The following is a 16,954-nucleotide window of genomic DNA, read 5'->3' as shown; positions in this document are numbered from 1 at the left end:
CCCTTTCCTTAAAATGTTTTCCTATGTTAAAGGTCTATATTTCTGATTACATATTTTCCTTACTTAATGCGTGAATATTATTTTCACTTCTGCTTTTTGGAATGTGATCTGGCAGGGCATTCTCCAAATTTTACATCTAGGAAACCTTTTAACAGGTTGCAAAAGGCAAAACGCATGCAGGTTTATTCCATATTTAGTTTTTGTTCTGCACATTTCACAGATTATTATGCAACAAAATGTAATAAAATATACAAACTGAAATGCATGAAATAAATATAATTATACCATAGCTGTTCTTCTGCTTAGGTTTTAATGTCTTTTGGAGCAAATGAGACCGGACAATTGATTCATCAGATTGTAAATTACACCCTTATGTCATGTAATAGTGACCCCTACAAGTGGTTAGACAGACCATGGCTTTCTATTCTCATTTCTGAGGTACGTTTTCACTTAATAGGTTAATTTGGGCATTAAAGTATTTGCTATTAAATATTATTAAGTTACAAGTTAAATTATCTGATTTTTACTGAATTGTATAGAAAAAGAATCATGTTCCTTGAGAGTAGAGATAAGCGAATTTGCTCGGGTTCCCTCTTATTCGGCAAGCTATAGCGCTTGCCAAATAAGCTGCAGAGGGAACCCGGCATTCTGGATTGCGCCAGTCCATCAGCTGATCGGCACCGCAGCTGCATGTATCGTGGCTGTGTCACAGTCATGACACATGCATGGAAAACCCAACAAACAGGCTCTCCATGCATGTGTCATGACTGTCATCCAGCCGCGACACATGCTGCTGCGGAGCCAAACAGCTCATCGGCCGGAGCGATCCAGGAAGCCGAGTTCCCTCTGCAGCTTATTCGGCAAGCGCTATAGCTTGCCGAATAAGAGGGAACCCGAACAAATTTGCTCATCTCTACTTGAGAGTTTTATTGTAGTTTTGCTAGTTTGTACGATCACTTTATTTCAGCACAAAAATATATTTCACCTTGTTACCAATTACAAAATGAAAGTCTACCTTGTTAAAAGCTTTTAATAGCTAAAAGATACCCAATATTTCAAGAATCATATATTTACTCTCCTTTTACACATGTATTAACCATAAATGTATGTTGAGCATGAGGCCGGGGTCACACTCAGCGTAGGGTAATACGGTCTGCATTTTACATGCGTAATACGCAGAAATGTTCCCAAAATAGTGATCCGTATGTCATCCGTAGGCAGGGTGTGGCAGCGTATTTTGCGCATGTAAACCTCCATATGTAATCCGTATGGCATCCGTACAGCGAGATTTTCTCACCAGCTTGCAAAACGGACGTACAATGGATCCATGGGCTCAAATATTCATGAAAACATATATACAGTATGTATATATATATATATATATATATATATATATATATGTCAGTGAGACACATATATATATATATATGTCAGTGAGACACATATATATATATATATATATATGTCAGTGAGACACATATATATATATATATGTCAGTGAGACACATATATATATATATATATATATATATATGTATATGTATATATTTATATTTAATACAGCGCTAGATAGCAGAAAAGACGGTAATTCAATTGCCGGCTTTTGCTATCTCCTTCCCAAACCCGACAGGATATGAGACATGGTTTACATACAGTAAACCATTTCATATCTCTTATTTTTGTACATATTCCTCACTAATAATGTTCCAAGTGTCTGTGTGCAAAATTTGGGGGCTCTAGCTGTTAAAATAAAGGATTAAATCACGGAAAAAAATTGGCGTGGGCTCCCGCGCAATTTTCTCCGCCAGAATGGGAAAGCCAGTGTATGAGGGCAGATATTAATAGCCTAGAGAGGGACCATGGTTATAGGACCCCCCTGGCTAAAAACATCTGCCCCCAGCCACCCCAGAAAAGGCACATCTGGAAGATGCGCCTATTCTGTAACTTAGCCACTCTCTTCCCACTCCCGTGTAGCGGTGAGATATGGGGTAATAAAGGGTTAATGTCACCTTACAATAGCAATTATAGTAGACAATAGTAGAAATTTTTGCAAATTTATTAAAAAAGAAAAGCTGAATATATAATAGAAACTTGTCACTACTTCTGTATTTATCAAAATACTGACCAAATACTGAACGTATGAACATGGCCTAAAGGGAATCTATCAATAGATCTGGGATCAACATTGCTAAGCCGTCTATATGGTCATACAGCTCATGGAAAGTTGAATAAAATGATACCCTGGTGTGAGGGACGAGGGAGCGCCATTTTAATTTATTAATTTCAGGCCCAATATATTATCCAGAGTTCTCCCTCTACTCCCAGAACTGTGGCCCCCACCCATGAGATAAATACACAAATTCTTCAAAGAACAAAAAATTGCCATGTGGCTAGTGTTAGAAGCATTAATTAATGTGAGGGAGAAAAGAGCTGGGACCCCTTGCTGTCTTTAGTGCAGGGCTGCAAGGTAACACTGGAAACCCCAGACGGAGAGGCACCGGAATATAGAGATTAATTATTAGAGTACCATGCATCTCAGGGTTAAGTCCAATATACCCAGAATCCTGGGAGCCCTCCGCACACACACCTGTGTCTCATCGTTCTCTAGCTGTCCCAGATACTGAGCTATCGAGACTGGCCACGTCATCGTGCCCCATCTGTCCCATGATCCTGCCCCATCTGTCTCCATCGTATCCATCCTGCCCCATGATCCTGCACCATGTGTCTCCATCCTACACCATGATCCTGCACCATGTGTCTACATCCTGCCCCATGACCCTGCCCCATCTGTCTCCATCCTGCCCCATATTCTTGCCTCATTTGTCTCCATCCTGTCCCGTGTCTCCATTCTGCCCTGTGTCTCCATCCTGCCCCATGTCTCCATTCCGCACCATGTGTTTACATTTTGCCCCGGGTCTCCTATCCTGCCCCCGTGTCTCCCATCCTGCCCCCGTGTCTCCATTCTGCCCCGTGTCTCCATTGTGCCCCATGTCTCCATTCTGCACCATGTGTTCTTGCGGCGATGTTCCCTCCAGGCATTTCAATCGCGGACTTGCTGGCAAATGACAATGACATCATACACCGGTGATGTGCGCGCTGATGTCAGCTGCCAGCCTCCGATTGGCTAGTGGCTTTTAACTGTTACTGTGGGGCACGCACGACAATAGAGCTTAACTGAACCTGTGTCTCGGATGCAGGTTCAGTTCTGCACCGGCAGAAGCCTGCCACTGGGGCCCAGTGAGCAGAAGAGACAGGGCCCGATGGGGGCCCCCTCTTCTCATCGGGTCCCATATGCCAGTCAGGGCAGTTATGCAGATGACGGCCCTGTGTACTGACGATTTTTCGCTTATAGGGGCTGTGTGCGCGCTATTCACGCTGGGTGTCAGCTAGTTCTAACAGCTGACACCTGGCACTTTAGCACCCTAAATGCAGTCATCGCGGGCTCGATCATTGCCATGGTGCCATTGCCCGGATGTCATAAAGACATCCGGGTCACCAGGCACTAGCAAACTTGTTAGATTATGCACAGTGCAGGCCCACAGTTCTAATGCATTGCAATTCATTGAAACTGCGATCAGACTCCAGAAAGTAAAAGTCCCATAGAGAGACTAAGTAAAAAATTTAAAAAATTGTAAATATACTGTATATATATATATTTAAATCACAAATAATACAAAAAAATGACACCTATGAAACTGTCCCATTATTTAACCTTTTTAGTATACGTCGTACAAAAAAAAAAGAAAAACTATGCAAAAATTATGCCTTTTCTTCATAAAGCCAAACAAAAAGTGGAATACAATGCAATCAAAAAAACAAATGTAAATAAAAATGGTAGCAATGAAAATTTAATCTCGCAAAAAAAAGCTGCCACACAGCTCCTCCAGTGGAAAAATAAAAAAGTTATAGCTTTCAGAATAAAGCAATGCAAAAATATTTTTTTATAAAAGCGCCAAAAGACAGGAAAACAATATAAATATGGTGTTGCTGTAATTATACTGACCCGAAGAAAAGAATCAAAAAATGCCATGTGCCCAAAAATGGTACCAATAAAAACGTCAACTCGTTCTGCAAAAAACAAGCTCTCAGAATACATAATACAAAAAATTAGAGCTCTGAAAATATCGTGATACAAAAACTAGCTTTTGAAAAAAAGTGTCTTTTGGTATGTTACAGCAGTCAAACATAAAAAACCCCAAAGATTAAAGTTGCCTAATCACTTATACTGCACTAGCAAGGGCATAAAAAATAAATAAAATCAATTATTTAGCTGTTGTTGATTTTTTTTGCACTCTGCCTCCTAAAGAGCGCAGTAAGGCTCACATTTATCCTGCGCTCTGCGCTGAGCGCTTACACCTGGTTACCATCTCTCAAGTACATCATTCAGACGGAACCCTGGGAAAAAGATTCCCTATAATGAGGCAGATAGAGTCACTGTGGATGCCGTCTAACCAATGATCCAGCGGTATCCGTCTTTTTGGTGTGCATAAAAGTGTGGTCAGCAACAGTTTTGTGGACGTCTGAAAAGAAGGACATCGCTGAACAGAGGCCAGACAGAGTCGGTAATTAAGCCTGCAATGCTACTGCTCAAGCCTGCTAATAAGATGGAGGAAATACTTAAGCAGTTGACCCTCACCCAGCAGCAACAGGAGCAGTAGCAACGGCAGCAGGAGCAGAACCATCAGCAGCAGCAGCTGTTGTATCAGCAGCAGCAGCAAAAGACTAATGAGCTGATCCTACAGCAGGTTGCGGCTATGCGAGAGGCACCCTCACCAGTGACCCCGATCTGTTCTGAGGCCCGGTACAAGGTCTGGTCAGCACTGAGCAAGATGTGTCCTGAGGACAATATGGAGGCTTTCCTCACCATGTTTGAGCTCACAGCAGAGTGAGAGAGCTTGTCGAATTCCCAGTGGGCTGAAGTGGTGGCCCCGTTCCTGACAGGAGATGCCCAGAAGGCCTATTTTGACCTCAGTCAGGATGATGCCCTGGACTATGTGAAACTGAAAGGTGACATCCTTGCCCGACTGGGGGTTAATACGTATGTACTGGCCCAACAGGTGTACCAGTGGTCCTTTGTGGAGACTTGCTCCGCCAGGTCTCAGGCATAGACTTATTACAGCTTGTAAAGAAATGGCTTCAGCCTGATCGAGAGGGTGGTGGTTGATCGGCTAGTAAGAACTCTGTCAGCCGTTATTCAGCGTTGGGTGGGCCAAGGGGATCCTGGCACCCTAGACCAGGTGGTCAGCCTGATTGAGTGGTATGCGGCCACTCAGGAGTTTATACGGGACTCTGCTACACTACGGTTATCACGTCGGGCCCCGCCCGCCAGCCCAGGAGCTTGGGAATGGTCCACGACCCTCTGCTGAGGCCAATCAAGACCAAGCCCGTGCTGAGGGGGTACCCCAAAGTGAGAGTGACAATAGACCCATTTCCTCTAAACTGGCCCTGAGGTCCAGTCGTACCACAGCTATTAGGTTTTGGCGGTGCTAATGGCCAGGACATGTGGCTGCCAACTTTCCCTGACAGCTGAACCTATGGACTGTATGTATACTCACCATATGCTGATGTACGCCCAGGCCGTTTTCACCCAAGATCCGTTCATCCCAGCGGGTGAACCGCATCTGTGCCAGGTGCGTGTCGATAGACACCAGGCTGAGGCCCTCCTGGACTCAGGGAGCCTAGTGACACTTGTGCATGGGTCATTAATCTCGGGCTTAAAACCCACTGGGAAAAATGTGGGTGTTGTTTGTACTCATGGTGAACTCCACGAGTACCCAACAGTGGAGGTCTCATTTGTTATGCCCGAAAAAAGACTGGCACATCCAAACTAGTGTGAATAGGTGCATACCAGGAACAGCTACCTCCATACACAATATACAGAAAAGGTTGCACTCTATCGTGTCAAAGCATGTCTAATATGAAATACATGAAATATGAATAGCAAAATGGTTTTTGAACATTAGGAAAATATGTAGGCTTTGCTGACAGAGGTGTCCACATTCACCTAGGCATACAGACATTGGCCTTCGGTAAATGTTTACATTTGGACAGGGAGGTCAGTGACCCATCAGTTTAATGACACCACCTTGACGATGGTTGATGGGCTCACACTATTTGATCAAATTCTGTGCAAAGCGTCTCTCAAATATTTTCCTAATGTTCAAAAGCCATTTTGCTATTCATATTTCATATATTTCATATTAGACATGCTTTGACACGATAGAGTGCAACCTTTTTTGTATATTGTGTATGGAGGTAGCTGCTCCTGGTATGCACCTATTCACACTAGTTTGGATGTGCCAGTCTTTTTTCTGTCATTTCTATGTTAGCTTACTGACTGAGCACTCCTCCCGTCACCATGTGGTTTTTAATTACATCTAATCACACTTGGTTCCGACCAACCCATATGTAGGCTTTGCTGACAGAGGTGTCCACATTCACCTAGGCATACAGACATTGGCTTCGGTAAGTGTTCATATTTGGACAGGGAGGTCAGTGACCCATCAGTTTAATGAGACCACCTTGACGATGGTTGATGGGCTCACACTATTTGATCAAATTCTGTGCAAAGCGTCTCTCAAATATTTTCCTAATGTTCAAAAGCCATTTTGCTATTCATATTTCATATATTTCATATTAGACATGCTTTGACACGATAGAGTGCAACCTTTTTTGTATATCATTTGTTATGCCCTGCGTGGAGATTAAACCTGTGATGGGGAAGTAAAGACTCTTTCTTATGGGGCTGTCCTGGGAAGGGATTTGCCCCTCTTATGGTCTCTGTGGCAAAATAAAATTAACCCTCCCCGGGCAAATATTTTTCTGGGTGCAGGCCTGAAGATCCCAACACAGGGTTCTTGCCGTAGAGGTCACCCTCATAGGGAAAAAGTGTGAACCCGATAGGTTTCCCCTAGAGGTGATGGCAGGAGCGGTTGAAGAGACCCTGACAATCCCTGAGCTGGAAGTGCCCCGGGTACCTTTTGGACTGCCCAGCTACAGGATCCTACACTGACCTGGGCACAGGAAAGAGTAATCGAGGTAAATGGGGTGGCTCAGCAACCAGGTGCGGAAACGGTGTTCCCACGTATGGCGATCAACCAGTAGTTACTATACAGGGTTGAGAAAATCGGGGACGAAGTGATAGAACAACTGGTAGTGCCCCAATCCTACCGATGAGCAGTACTCGAAATGGCTCACACCCTCATGCTGGGAGGGCACTTGGGGGCTAAAAACACACCGAAGCGCATATTCCATTTTTTGGGGCCTGGGGTCTACACGTCTTCGCTGAGGTACAGAAGTATTGTGAAACGTGTCCTAAGTGCCAACTAATCTCACTCACTGCAAACTACTGGAGTCTATTGGTACCTCTGCCCATTATAGAGGTACCTTTTGAACGGATTGCGATGGATCTGGCAGGGCCAATAGTAAAATCTGCCTGAGGCCACCAACACATATTGGTGGTAGATTACACACCTTGGCTAAGCTTATCACCCGGAAGTTGTTTGCCATGTTCTGTCATCTTGGGCTACCGAAGGAGATCCTTACTGATCATGGGACTCCTTTTATGTCCAAGGTGAATAAGCAGCTGCGCAAGCACCTCAAAATAATGCAGTTGCACACGTCAGTGTACCACCCCCAAACTGACGGATTAGTCGAGCGCTTTAACAAAACCCTCAAGTCCATGTTGAACATGGTAGTTTCCAAGGACGGAAGGGATTGGGACATGTTGCTGCCCTACTTGATGTTCACCATTCCCTAGGTACCGCAGACTTCCATGGGATTTTCACCCTTCAAGCTACTGTATGGCAGGCAACCTCGGGGTCTACTGGACGTAGCCAAAGAGACTTGGTAGCAGGAACTTACTCCACTTATGAGTGTATTTGAGAATGTCACCAATATGCAGGACCGGATTGCAGCGTACATGCCTATATTAAAAGAGCATTTGGTGGATGCTCAGGCAGCCTAGAGCCGCGTATGTAACAAAAAGGCCACGGTACGCTCCTTTAAAGCAATAGATCGGGTTTTAATCTTGGTACCCACCACCAAAAGCAAGCTTATGGCCAAGTGGCATGTGCCATATGAAGTTCGGGAAAAAGTTGGGGAGGTGAAATACCAAGTTCAACCTTTATCCAATGCCCCGGGTGGACAAGCTGATCGAGCGATGGGGCAGGCCTAGTACTTTACCACGCTCGATCTGACAAAGGGTTAATGGCAGGTACTATACCTCTCACGGAGTCAACAAAAGAGAAGGCCAACTTCATAATACCAGAGGGTCTGTTGTCATGATTCCCCAATGGCATGGGAACATCAGAAACACAAAAATAACAGACTAGCTCTCGGGTGATGGAAACTCAAGCTGACCGTGACCTAAATCTACCACACAACTAACAGTAGCCAGGAAGCATTCCTACGGCTGCCTAGATGCCATGCGCCAGCCGGAGAACTAACTACTAGGGTTGAGCGACTTTCATTTTTTTAAGATCGAGTCTGGTTTTGTGAAACCCGATTTAGTCCAGAGTCGAGTCGAGTGAAGTCGGCCGATTATCGCTAAAAGTCGGGATCGACCGAAACACGAAACCCAATGCAAGTCAATGGGGAAGCATAGCCGGCAGTGAGTGGAGGCCAGGAAAACACCTACAGTGCACATTTTACTGCCAAAAACATCCATTCTTGTTTTCTGAAGCTTGTCAATCTTAATTAACTTTATAATAATAGTTGGGCACTGGAAATTGGGGGTCATTTGGCAAAAGTTGTGGGGGTAGGGCTGGTTCAAGGTTTTAGTGGGCCCAGGAAACATGGACTACGTCATGGCGGTGGAGCAGGGAGAGGTAAGTATTTCAACGTTGCAAGTGCTGTGATCCTGAGCAAGCAGGGGGGGCCCACTCGTTCGCATTGGCACTGGCACAGGGCCCCTCAAAGTACGGCGGTGTGTTTGATGGCGGGGGCGCCTCCCACCGGCAGAGACACTTTTGCGTACTATGAGGGGCCCTGTGCCGGTGACATCGCCAACGAGTATGCCCCCCCCACCTGATGAAGGAACCTGCACTTTCATCGGCACCTTCCTCTTTGTCCCTGTGTAAGGTGGTATAATATGCGGGAAGGGGAACCTTACTTTCAGCAGGGTCAGATTCTGGCTGTGTAGAGTACAAGGGGAATGTAGTGGTCTAGGTCAATGTACCAGCAGACTCATCTAGCAGTGGCTGGGCAATGGGCAGGATGATGAGGAAACAGATATAGGGCCAAAGAATAAAGTAGGCTAAATGCAGATCAAAATTGGTAACAGGACTAAACAGGTGGCATTGCTTTGTTCAGTGGAGTAGCAAACCCAAGAGCAGCAGACACTGTTTCAAGGGCCTAACCACACTAGTAGGCCAAATGCAGTTTAATATCTGATAGTATAGGCCGAAAGCCAGAATGTGGAAGCTCAGCTTTGTTCAGTTGAGGGCAACACCAGGCAGGGGCAGACACCGTTAGTAGGCCGGAACCACCATTTTGTTTTTTAAAAAACACTTAATGAGAGCCAGAAGGTTGAAGCTCAGCTTTATTCAGTTGAGGGCAACACCAGGCAGGGGCAGACACCGTTAGTAGGCCGGAACCAGCAATGTGTTTAAAAACAGCAGTTAATCAGAGCCGGAAGGTAGAAGCTCAGCTTTATTCAGTTGAGGGCAACACCAGGGAGGGGCAGAAGCCGTTAGTAGGCCCTAACCACCATTTTGTTTTTTAAAAAACACTTAATGAGAGCCAGAAGGTTGAAGCTCAGCTTTATTCAGTTGAGGGCAACACCAGGCAGGGGCAGACACCGTTAGTAGGCCGGAACCAGCAATGTGTTTAAAAACAGCAGTTAATCAGAGCCGGAAGGTAGAAGCTCAGCTTTATTCAGTTGAGGGCAACACCAGGGAGGGGCAGAAGCCGTTAGTAGGCCCTAACCACCATTTTGTTTTTTAAAAAACACTTAATGAGAGCCAGAAGGTTGAAGCTCAGCTTTATTCAGTTGAGGGCAACACCAGGCAGGGGCAGACACCGTTAGTAGGCCGGAACCAGCAATGTGTTTAAAAACAGCAGTTAATCAGAGCCGGAAGGTAGAAGCTCAGCTTTATTCAGTTGAGGGCAACACCAGGGAGGGGCAGAAGCCGTTAGTAGGCCCTAACCACCATTTTGTTTTTTAAAAAACACTTAATGAGAGCCAGAAGGTTGAAGCTCAGCTTTATTCAGTTGAGGGCAACACCAGGCAGGGGCAGACACCGTTAGTAGGCCGGAACCACCATTTTGTTTAAAAACAGCAGTTAATCAGAGCCGGAAGGTAGAAGCTCAGCTTTATTCAGTTGAGGGCAACACCAGGGAGGGGCAGAAGCCGTTAGTAGGCCCTAACCACCATTTTGTTTTTTAAAAAACACTTAATGAGAGCCAGAAGGTTGAAGCTCAGCTTTATTCAGTTGAGGGCAACACCAGGCAGGGGCAGACACCGTTAGTAGGCCGGAACCAGCAATGTGTTTAAAAACAGCAGTTAATCAGAGCCGGAAGGTAGAAGCTCAGCTTTATTCAGTTGAGGGCAACACCAGGGAGGGGCAGAAGCCGTTAGTAGGCCCTAACCACCATTTTGTTTTTTAAAAAACACTTAATGAGAGCCAGAAGGTTGAAGCTCAGCTTTATTCAGTTGAGGGCAACACCAGGCAGGGGCAGACACCGTTAGTAGGCCGGAACCACCATTTTGTTTAAAAACAGCAGTTAATCAGAGCCGGAAGGTAGAAGCTCAGCTTTATTCAGTTGAGGGCAACACCAGGGAGGGGCAGAAGCCGTTAGTAGGCCCTAACCACCATTTTGTTTTTTAAAAAACACTTAATGAGAGCCAGAAGGTTGAAGCTCAGCTTTATTCAGTTGAGGGCAACACCAGGCAGGGGCAGACACCGTTAGTAGGCCGGAACCAGCAATGTGTTTAAAAACAGCAGTTAATCAGAGCCGGAAGGTAGAAGCTCAGCTTTATTCAGTTGAGGGCAACACCAGGGAGGGGCAGAAGCCGTTAGTAGGCCCTAACCACCATTTTGTTTTTTAAAAAACACTTAATGAGAGCCAGAAGGTTGAAGCTCAGCTTTATTCAGTTGAGGGCAACACCAGGCAGGGGCAGACACCGTTAGTAGGCCGGAACCAGCAATGTGTTTAAAAACAGCAGTTAATCAGAGCCGGAAGGTAGAAGCTCAGCTTTATTCAGTTGAGGGCAACACCAGGGAGGGGCAGAAGCCGTTAGTAGGCCCTAACCACCATTTTGTTTTTTAAAAAACACTTAATGAGAGCCAGAAGGTTGAAGCTCAGCTTTATTCAGTTGAGGGCAACACCAGGCAGGGGCAGACACCGTTAGTAGGCCGGAACGACCATTGTGTTTAAAAACAGCAGTTAATCAGAGCCGGAAGGTAGAAGCTCAGCTTTATTCAGTTGAGGGCAACACCAGGGAGGGGCAGAAGCCGTTAGTAGGCCGGAACCACCATTTTGTTTTTTAAAAAACACTTAATGAGAGCCAGAAGGTAGAAGCTCAGCTTTATTCAGTTGAGGACAACTTGAATTAGGGACTGCATACAGACTTAGCAGGCTGTCCCCTGTGTGGACCATGCATCCAATACATTAACCCATTGAGCCACAAAGGACACGTAACCTTCCGTGGCCATGCCTACAGGTCCATGTGTCTGTTGTCAGGTGTACCTTTGTCAGTGTAGGCCTATTGGAAGGAGGGACCGCAGACAGGCTTCAAAGGCCTAACACAATAAAATGGGCTGGCTGTAGGCACTTTAAAATTGGTTCCAGGGGTACACGGGCAGCAGTGGTCTGGTCAGTGGAGGCCTAGTGGAAGGAGGGACCGCAGACAGGCTTCGAAGGCCTAACACAATAAAATGGGCTGGCTGTAGGCACTTTAAAATTGGTTCCAGGGGTACACGGGCAGCAGTGGTCTGGTCAGTGGAGGCCTAGTGGAAGGAGGGACCGCAGACAGGCTATCAAAGGCCTAAAATAACAAACAATAGGCTCATGGCAGTTTTACAGCGGTTACATGGATACACGGGCAGGCAGCTGGTGATGAGTGGAGGAGTATTTAAAGTAGGGACCGCAGACAGGCTATCAAAGGCCTAAAATAACAAACAATAGGCTCATGGCAGTTTTACAGCAGTTACATGGATACACAGGCAGCTTGGTGGTGAGTGGAGGAGTATTTAAAGTAGGGACCGCAGACAGGCTATCAAAGGCCTAAAATAACAAACAATAGGCTCATGGCAGTTTTACAGCGGTTACATGGATACACGGGCAGGCAGCTGGTGATGAGTGGAGGAGTATTTAAAGTAGGGACCGCAGACAGGCTATCAAAGGCCTAAAATAACAAACAATAGGCTCATGGCAGTTTTACAGTGGTTACATGGATACACAGGCAGCTTGGTGGTGAGTGGAGGAGTATTTAAAGTAGGGACCGCAGACAGGCTATCAAAGGCCTAAAATAACAAACAATAGGCTCATGGCAGTTTTACAGCGGTTACATGGATACACAGGCAGCTTGGTGGTGAGTGGAGGAGTAGTGCAAGGAGTGTCTGTCCCAGTACTCCCAAAATATAAATAGATGTTAATGTCTCGCAAAACAACCAAAACAAAAAAAAAGGTGGCATACTTAGGTACAGGGGTGGGCTCATCTACTGAGTTTCTGACATAGTAATTTGGCAGTAACTATTTAATGGTGCCAATATAGGACACAGACACAGACTACTTTAAGTTGCATCATAGATGTCTACAAATTTGTATTGTCAGTGCCAGACATTGAATGATGTCAGCGAATAGACTAAAGATTGGTGGAGCTGTGCGACATAATTTTGCACGTGGTAGAGCACATTTTGAGCTGGGGTAGGGGGGAACTCTCTTGAGGCCGGCGGGACCGCCCCAGGGCCCCTCATGTTACAACGGTGTGTCTGACGTTGGGTGCGCACCGCCACCGCCAGAGACACTACATTGTACTATGAGGGACCCAGTAGCAATGCCGTCAACCAAAAGCGAGCACACCCACCTCTTCAGACAAACAGCAGTCTCACGGGTGCTTGCGCCAAGTCGCGATACCACGGCCCCGTGTGGGGAGTTTGGCCATTTAGGGAGGTGTAAACATGTCGTATGCTGTACAATCAGCTGCAGCAAATTAGACATTAGAAAAGTAATTCACAGGCAAGAGCTTTTCATAGGAAAGCTAGGTGTCGGCCGGGCAAGGTGGGGCAAAAGATTTCGAAATCCAGTTGTGGTTCATTTTAATGAATGTTAGATCGTCAACATTTTGGGTAGCCAGACGAGTCCTTTTTTCGGTTAATATTGAACCTGCAGCACTGAATACTCTTTCTGATAGGACACTTGCTGCCGGGCAAGCAAGCTCCTGCAATGCATATTCTGCCAATTCTGGCCAGGTGTCTAATTTGGAGGCCCAGTAATCAAATGGGAATGACAGTTGAGGGAGAACATCGATAAGGGATGAAAAATAGTTAGTAACCATACTGGACAAATGTTGTCTCCTGTCACTTTCAATTGATGCAGCAGTACCTGTCCTGTCTGCGGTCATAGCAAAATCACTCCACAACCTGGTCAGAAAACCCCTCTGTCCAACGCCACTTCTGATGTGTGCACCCCTAACACTCCTAGTCTGCTGCCCCCTGGAGCTCGTGTGAGAACGATCACGTGCGCTGTGTGCTGGGAATGCCTGAAGCAAACGGTCAACAAGAGTTGATTGTTTGGTTGCTAATATTAGTTCCAAGTTCTCATGTGGCATAATATTTTGCAATTTGCCTTTATAGCGTGGATCAAGGAGGCAGGCCAACCAGTAATCGTCATCGTTCATCATTTTCGTAATGCGTGTGTCCCTTTTTAGGATACGTAAGGCATAATCCGCCATGTGGGCCAAAGTTCCAGTTGTCAAATCTCCGGTTGTGATTGGTTGAGGGGCAGTTGCAGGCAAATCTACGTCACTTGTGTCCCTCAAAAAACCAGAACCCGGCCGTGACACGCAACCAATTTCCTGTGCCCCCGGGAAAGGTGCGGCATTAAAAATATACTCATCCCCATCATCCTCCTCGTCCTCCACCTCCTCTTCGCCCGCTACCTCGTCCTGTACACTGCCCTGACCAGACAATGGCTGACTGTCATCAAGGCTTTCCTCTTCCTCTGGTGCAGACGCCTGCTCCTTTATGTGCGTCAAACTTTGCATCAGCAGACGCATTAGGGGGATGCTCATGCTTATTACGGCGTTGTCTGCACTAACCAGCCGTGTGCATTCCTCAAAACACTGAAGGACTTGACACATGTCTTGTATCTTAGACCACTGCACACCTGACAACTCCATGTCTGCCATCCTACTGCCTGCCCGTGTATCCTCCCACAAATAAATAACAGCACGCCTCTGTTCGCACAGTCTCTGAAGCATGTGCAGTGTTGAGTTCCACCTTGTTGCAACGTCTATGATGAGGCGATGCTGGGGAAGGTTCAAAGACCGCTGATAGGTCTGCATACGGCTGGCGTGTACAGGCGAACGTCGGATATGTGAGCAAAGTGCACGCACTTTGAGGAGCAGGTCGGAGAACCCAGGATAAGTTTTCAATAAGCACTGCACCACCAGGTTTAAGGTGTGAGCCAGGCAAGGAATGTGTTTCAGTTGGGAAAGGGAGATGGCAGCCATGAAATTCCTTCCGTTATCACTCACTACCTTGCCTGCCTCAAGATCTACTGTGCCCAGCCACGACTGCGTTTCTTGTTGCAAGAACTCGGACAGAACTTCCGCGGTGTGTCTGTTGTCGCCCAAACACTTCATAGCCAATACAGCCTGCTGACGCTTGGCAGTAGCTGGCCCATAATGGGACAACTGGTGTGCAACAGTGTCATCTGCCGATGGAGTGGTTGGCAGACTGCGTTCTGTGGAAGAGCTGTAGCTTCTGCAGGAGGACGAGGAGGAGGAGGAGGAGGGGGTGCGAACGCCTACAGCCAACTGTTTCCTAGACCGTGGGCTAGGCACAACTGTCCCTAAATTGATGTCGCCTGTGGACCCTGCATCCACCACATTCACCCAGTGTGCCGTGATGGACACATAACGTCCCTGGCCATGCCTACTGGTCCATGCATCTGTAGTCAGGTGCACCTTTGTACTCACAGATTGCCTGAGTGCATGGACGATGCGCTGTTTAACATGCTGGTGCAGGGCTGGGATGGCTTTTCTGGAAAAAAAGTGTCGACTGGGTAGCTCGTATCGTGGTTCAGCGTACTCCATCAGGGCTTTGAAAGCTTCGCTTTCAACTAACCGGTAGGGCATCATCTCTAACGAGATTAGTCTAGCTATGTGGGCGTTAAAACCCTGTGTACGCGGATGCGAGGATAAGTACTTCCTTTTTCTAACCAGAGTCTCATGTAGGGTGAGCTGGACTGGAGAGCTGGAGATCGTGGAACTTTCGGGTGTGCCGGTGTACATGGCAGACTGAGAGACGGTTGGAGACGGTATTGTTTCCGCCGGTGCCCTAGATGCAATATTTCCTCCTACAAAACTGGTGGTTCCCTGACCCTGACTGCTTTTGGCTGGCAAAGAAACCTGCACAGATACTGCCGGTGGTGCGGAAAATGGTGGCCTTACAGTGACGGAAGGGATGTTGCGTTGCTGACTAGCTTCATTGGCCGAGGGTGCTACAACCTTAAGGGACGTTTGGTAGTTAGTCCAGGCTTGAAAATGCATGGTGGTTAAGTGTCTATGCATGCAACTAGTATTTAGACTTTTCAGATTCTGACCTCTGCTTAAGCTAGTTGAACATTTTTGACAGATGACTTTGCGCTGATCAGTTGGATGTTGTTTAAAAAAATGCCAGACTGCACTCTTCCTAGACTCGGATCCCTTTTCAGGGATTGCAGACTGAGCTTTAACCGGATGGCCACGCTGTCCTCCAACAGGTTTTGGCTTTGACACGCGTTTTGGGCCAGATACGGGCCCGGCAGATGGAACCTGTTGCGATGTTGATGCCTGCTGCGGCCCCTCCTCCACCTCCGCTTCTGAACTACTGCCGCCTGCACCCTGTTCCCCCAATGGCTGCCAATCGGGGTCAATAACTGGGTCATCTATTACCTCCTCTTCGAGCTCGTGTGCAACTTCGTCTGTGTCACTGTGTCGGTCGGTGGTATAGCGTTCGTGGCGGGGCAACATAGTCTCATCAGGGTCTGATTGTGGATCTGTACCCTGAGAGGGCAATGTGGTGGTCTGAGTCAAAGGAGCAGCATAGTACTCTGGCTGTGGCTGTGCATCAGTGCACTCCATGTCAGAATATACTTGTAATGGGCATGGCCTGTTAAATGTTTCACTTTCTAAGCCAGGGACGGTATGTGTAAAGAGCTCCATGGAGTGACCCGTTGTGTCGCCTGCTGCATCCTTCTCTCTTGTTGTAGTTTTTGCTGAGGAGGACAAGGAAGCGACTTGTCCCTGACCGTGAACATCCACAAGCGACGCGCTGCTTTTACATTTACCAGTTTCGGAAGAGGAGGCAAAAGAGCTAGAGGCTGAGTCTGCAATGTAAGCCAAAACTTGCTGTTGCTGCTCCGCCTTTAAAAGCGGTTTTCCTACTCCCAGAAAAGAGAGCGTTCGAGGCCTTGTGTAGCCTGACGACGAAACTGGCTCCACAGCTCCAGACTTAGGTGGAATATTTTTATCCCCACGACCACCTGATGCTCCACTACCACTACCATCATTACCAGCTGACAATGAACGCCCACGACGACCTCTTGCACCAGACTTCCTCATTGTTTTAAAATCTTAACCAAAGTAACTTTATTTGTTGCTGTCAAACAACTTACACGGTGAGCTATAACTTCAGTATGATTTCAATATCCCTTAACAGGTTGGTGAGACCACAAGGAAAATCAGGCACAATGTTACACACTCTGTTTTCTGTGGCACAAAATCACAGAGATGACACACACGCAG

At 46.7% G+C, this 16,954-nt stretch overlaps 1 protein-coding gene across 5 annotated transcripts in view; it reads left to right on the top strand.

Moving 5' to 3' along the window:
• Window positions 1-16,954, top strand: part of SHOC1 (shortage in chiasmata 1) — a 549,593-nt gene that overhangs the window by 468,729 nt on the left and 63,910 nt on the right. For all 5 annotated transcript variants that reach the window (XM_077251003.1, XM_077251012.1, XM_077251020.1 and 2 more), the window contains one exon: window positions 307-438. In XM_077251003.1, the coding sequence (XP_077107118.1) occupies window positions 307-438 (132 nt within the window). The remainder of the gene's footprint in view (window positions 1-306; window positions 439-16,954) is intronic.

Source organism: Ranitomeya variabilis, chromosome 1 (assembly GCF_051348905.1).
Source record: "Ranitomeya variabilis isolate aRanVar5 chromosome 1, aRanVar5.hap1, whole genome shotgun sequence".
Taxonomy (NCBI): domain Eukaryota; kingdom Metazoa; phylum Chordata; class Amphibia; order Anura; family Dendrobatidae; genus Ranitomeya; species Ranitomeya variabilis.
The sequence above is the reverse complement of the archived record's forward strand: the minus strand, read 5'-3'. Positions and strand labels throughout refer to the sequence as shown.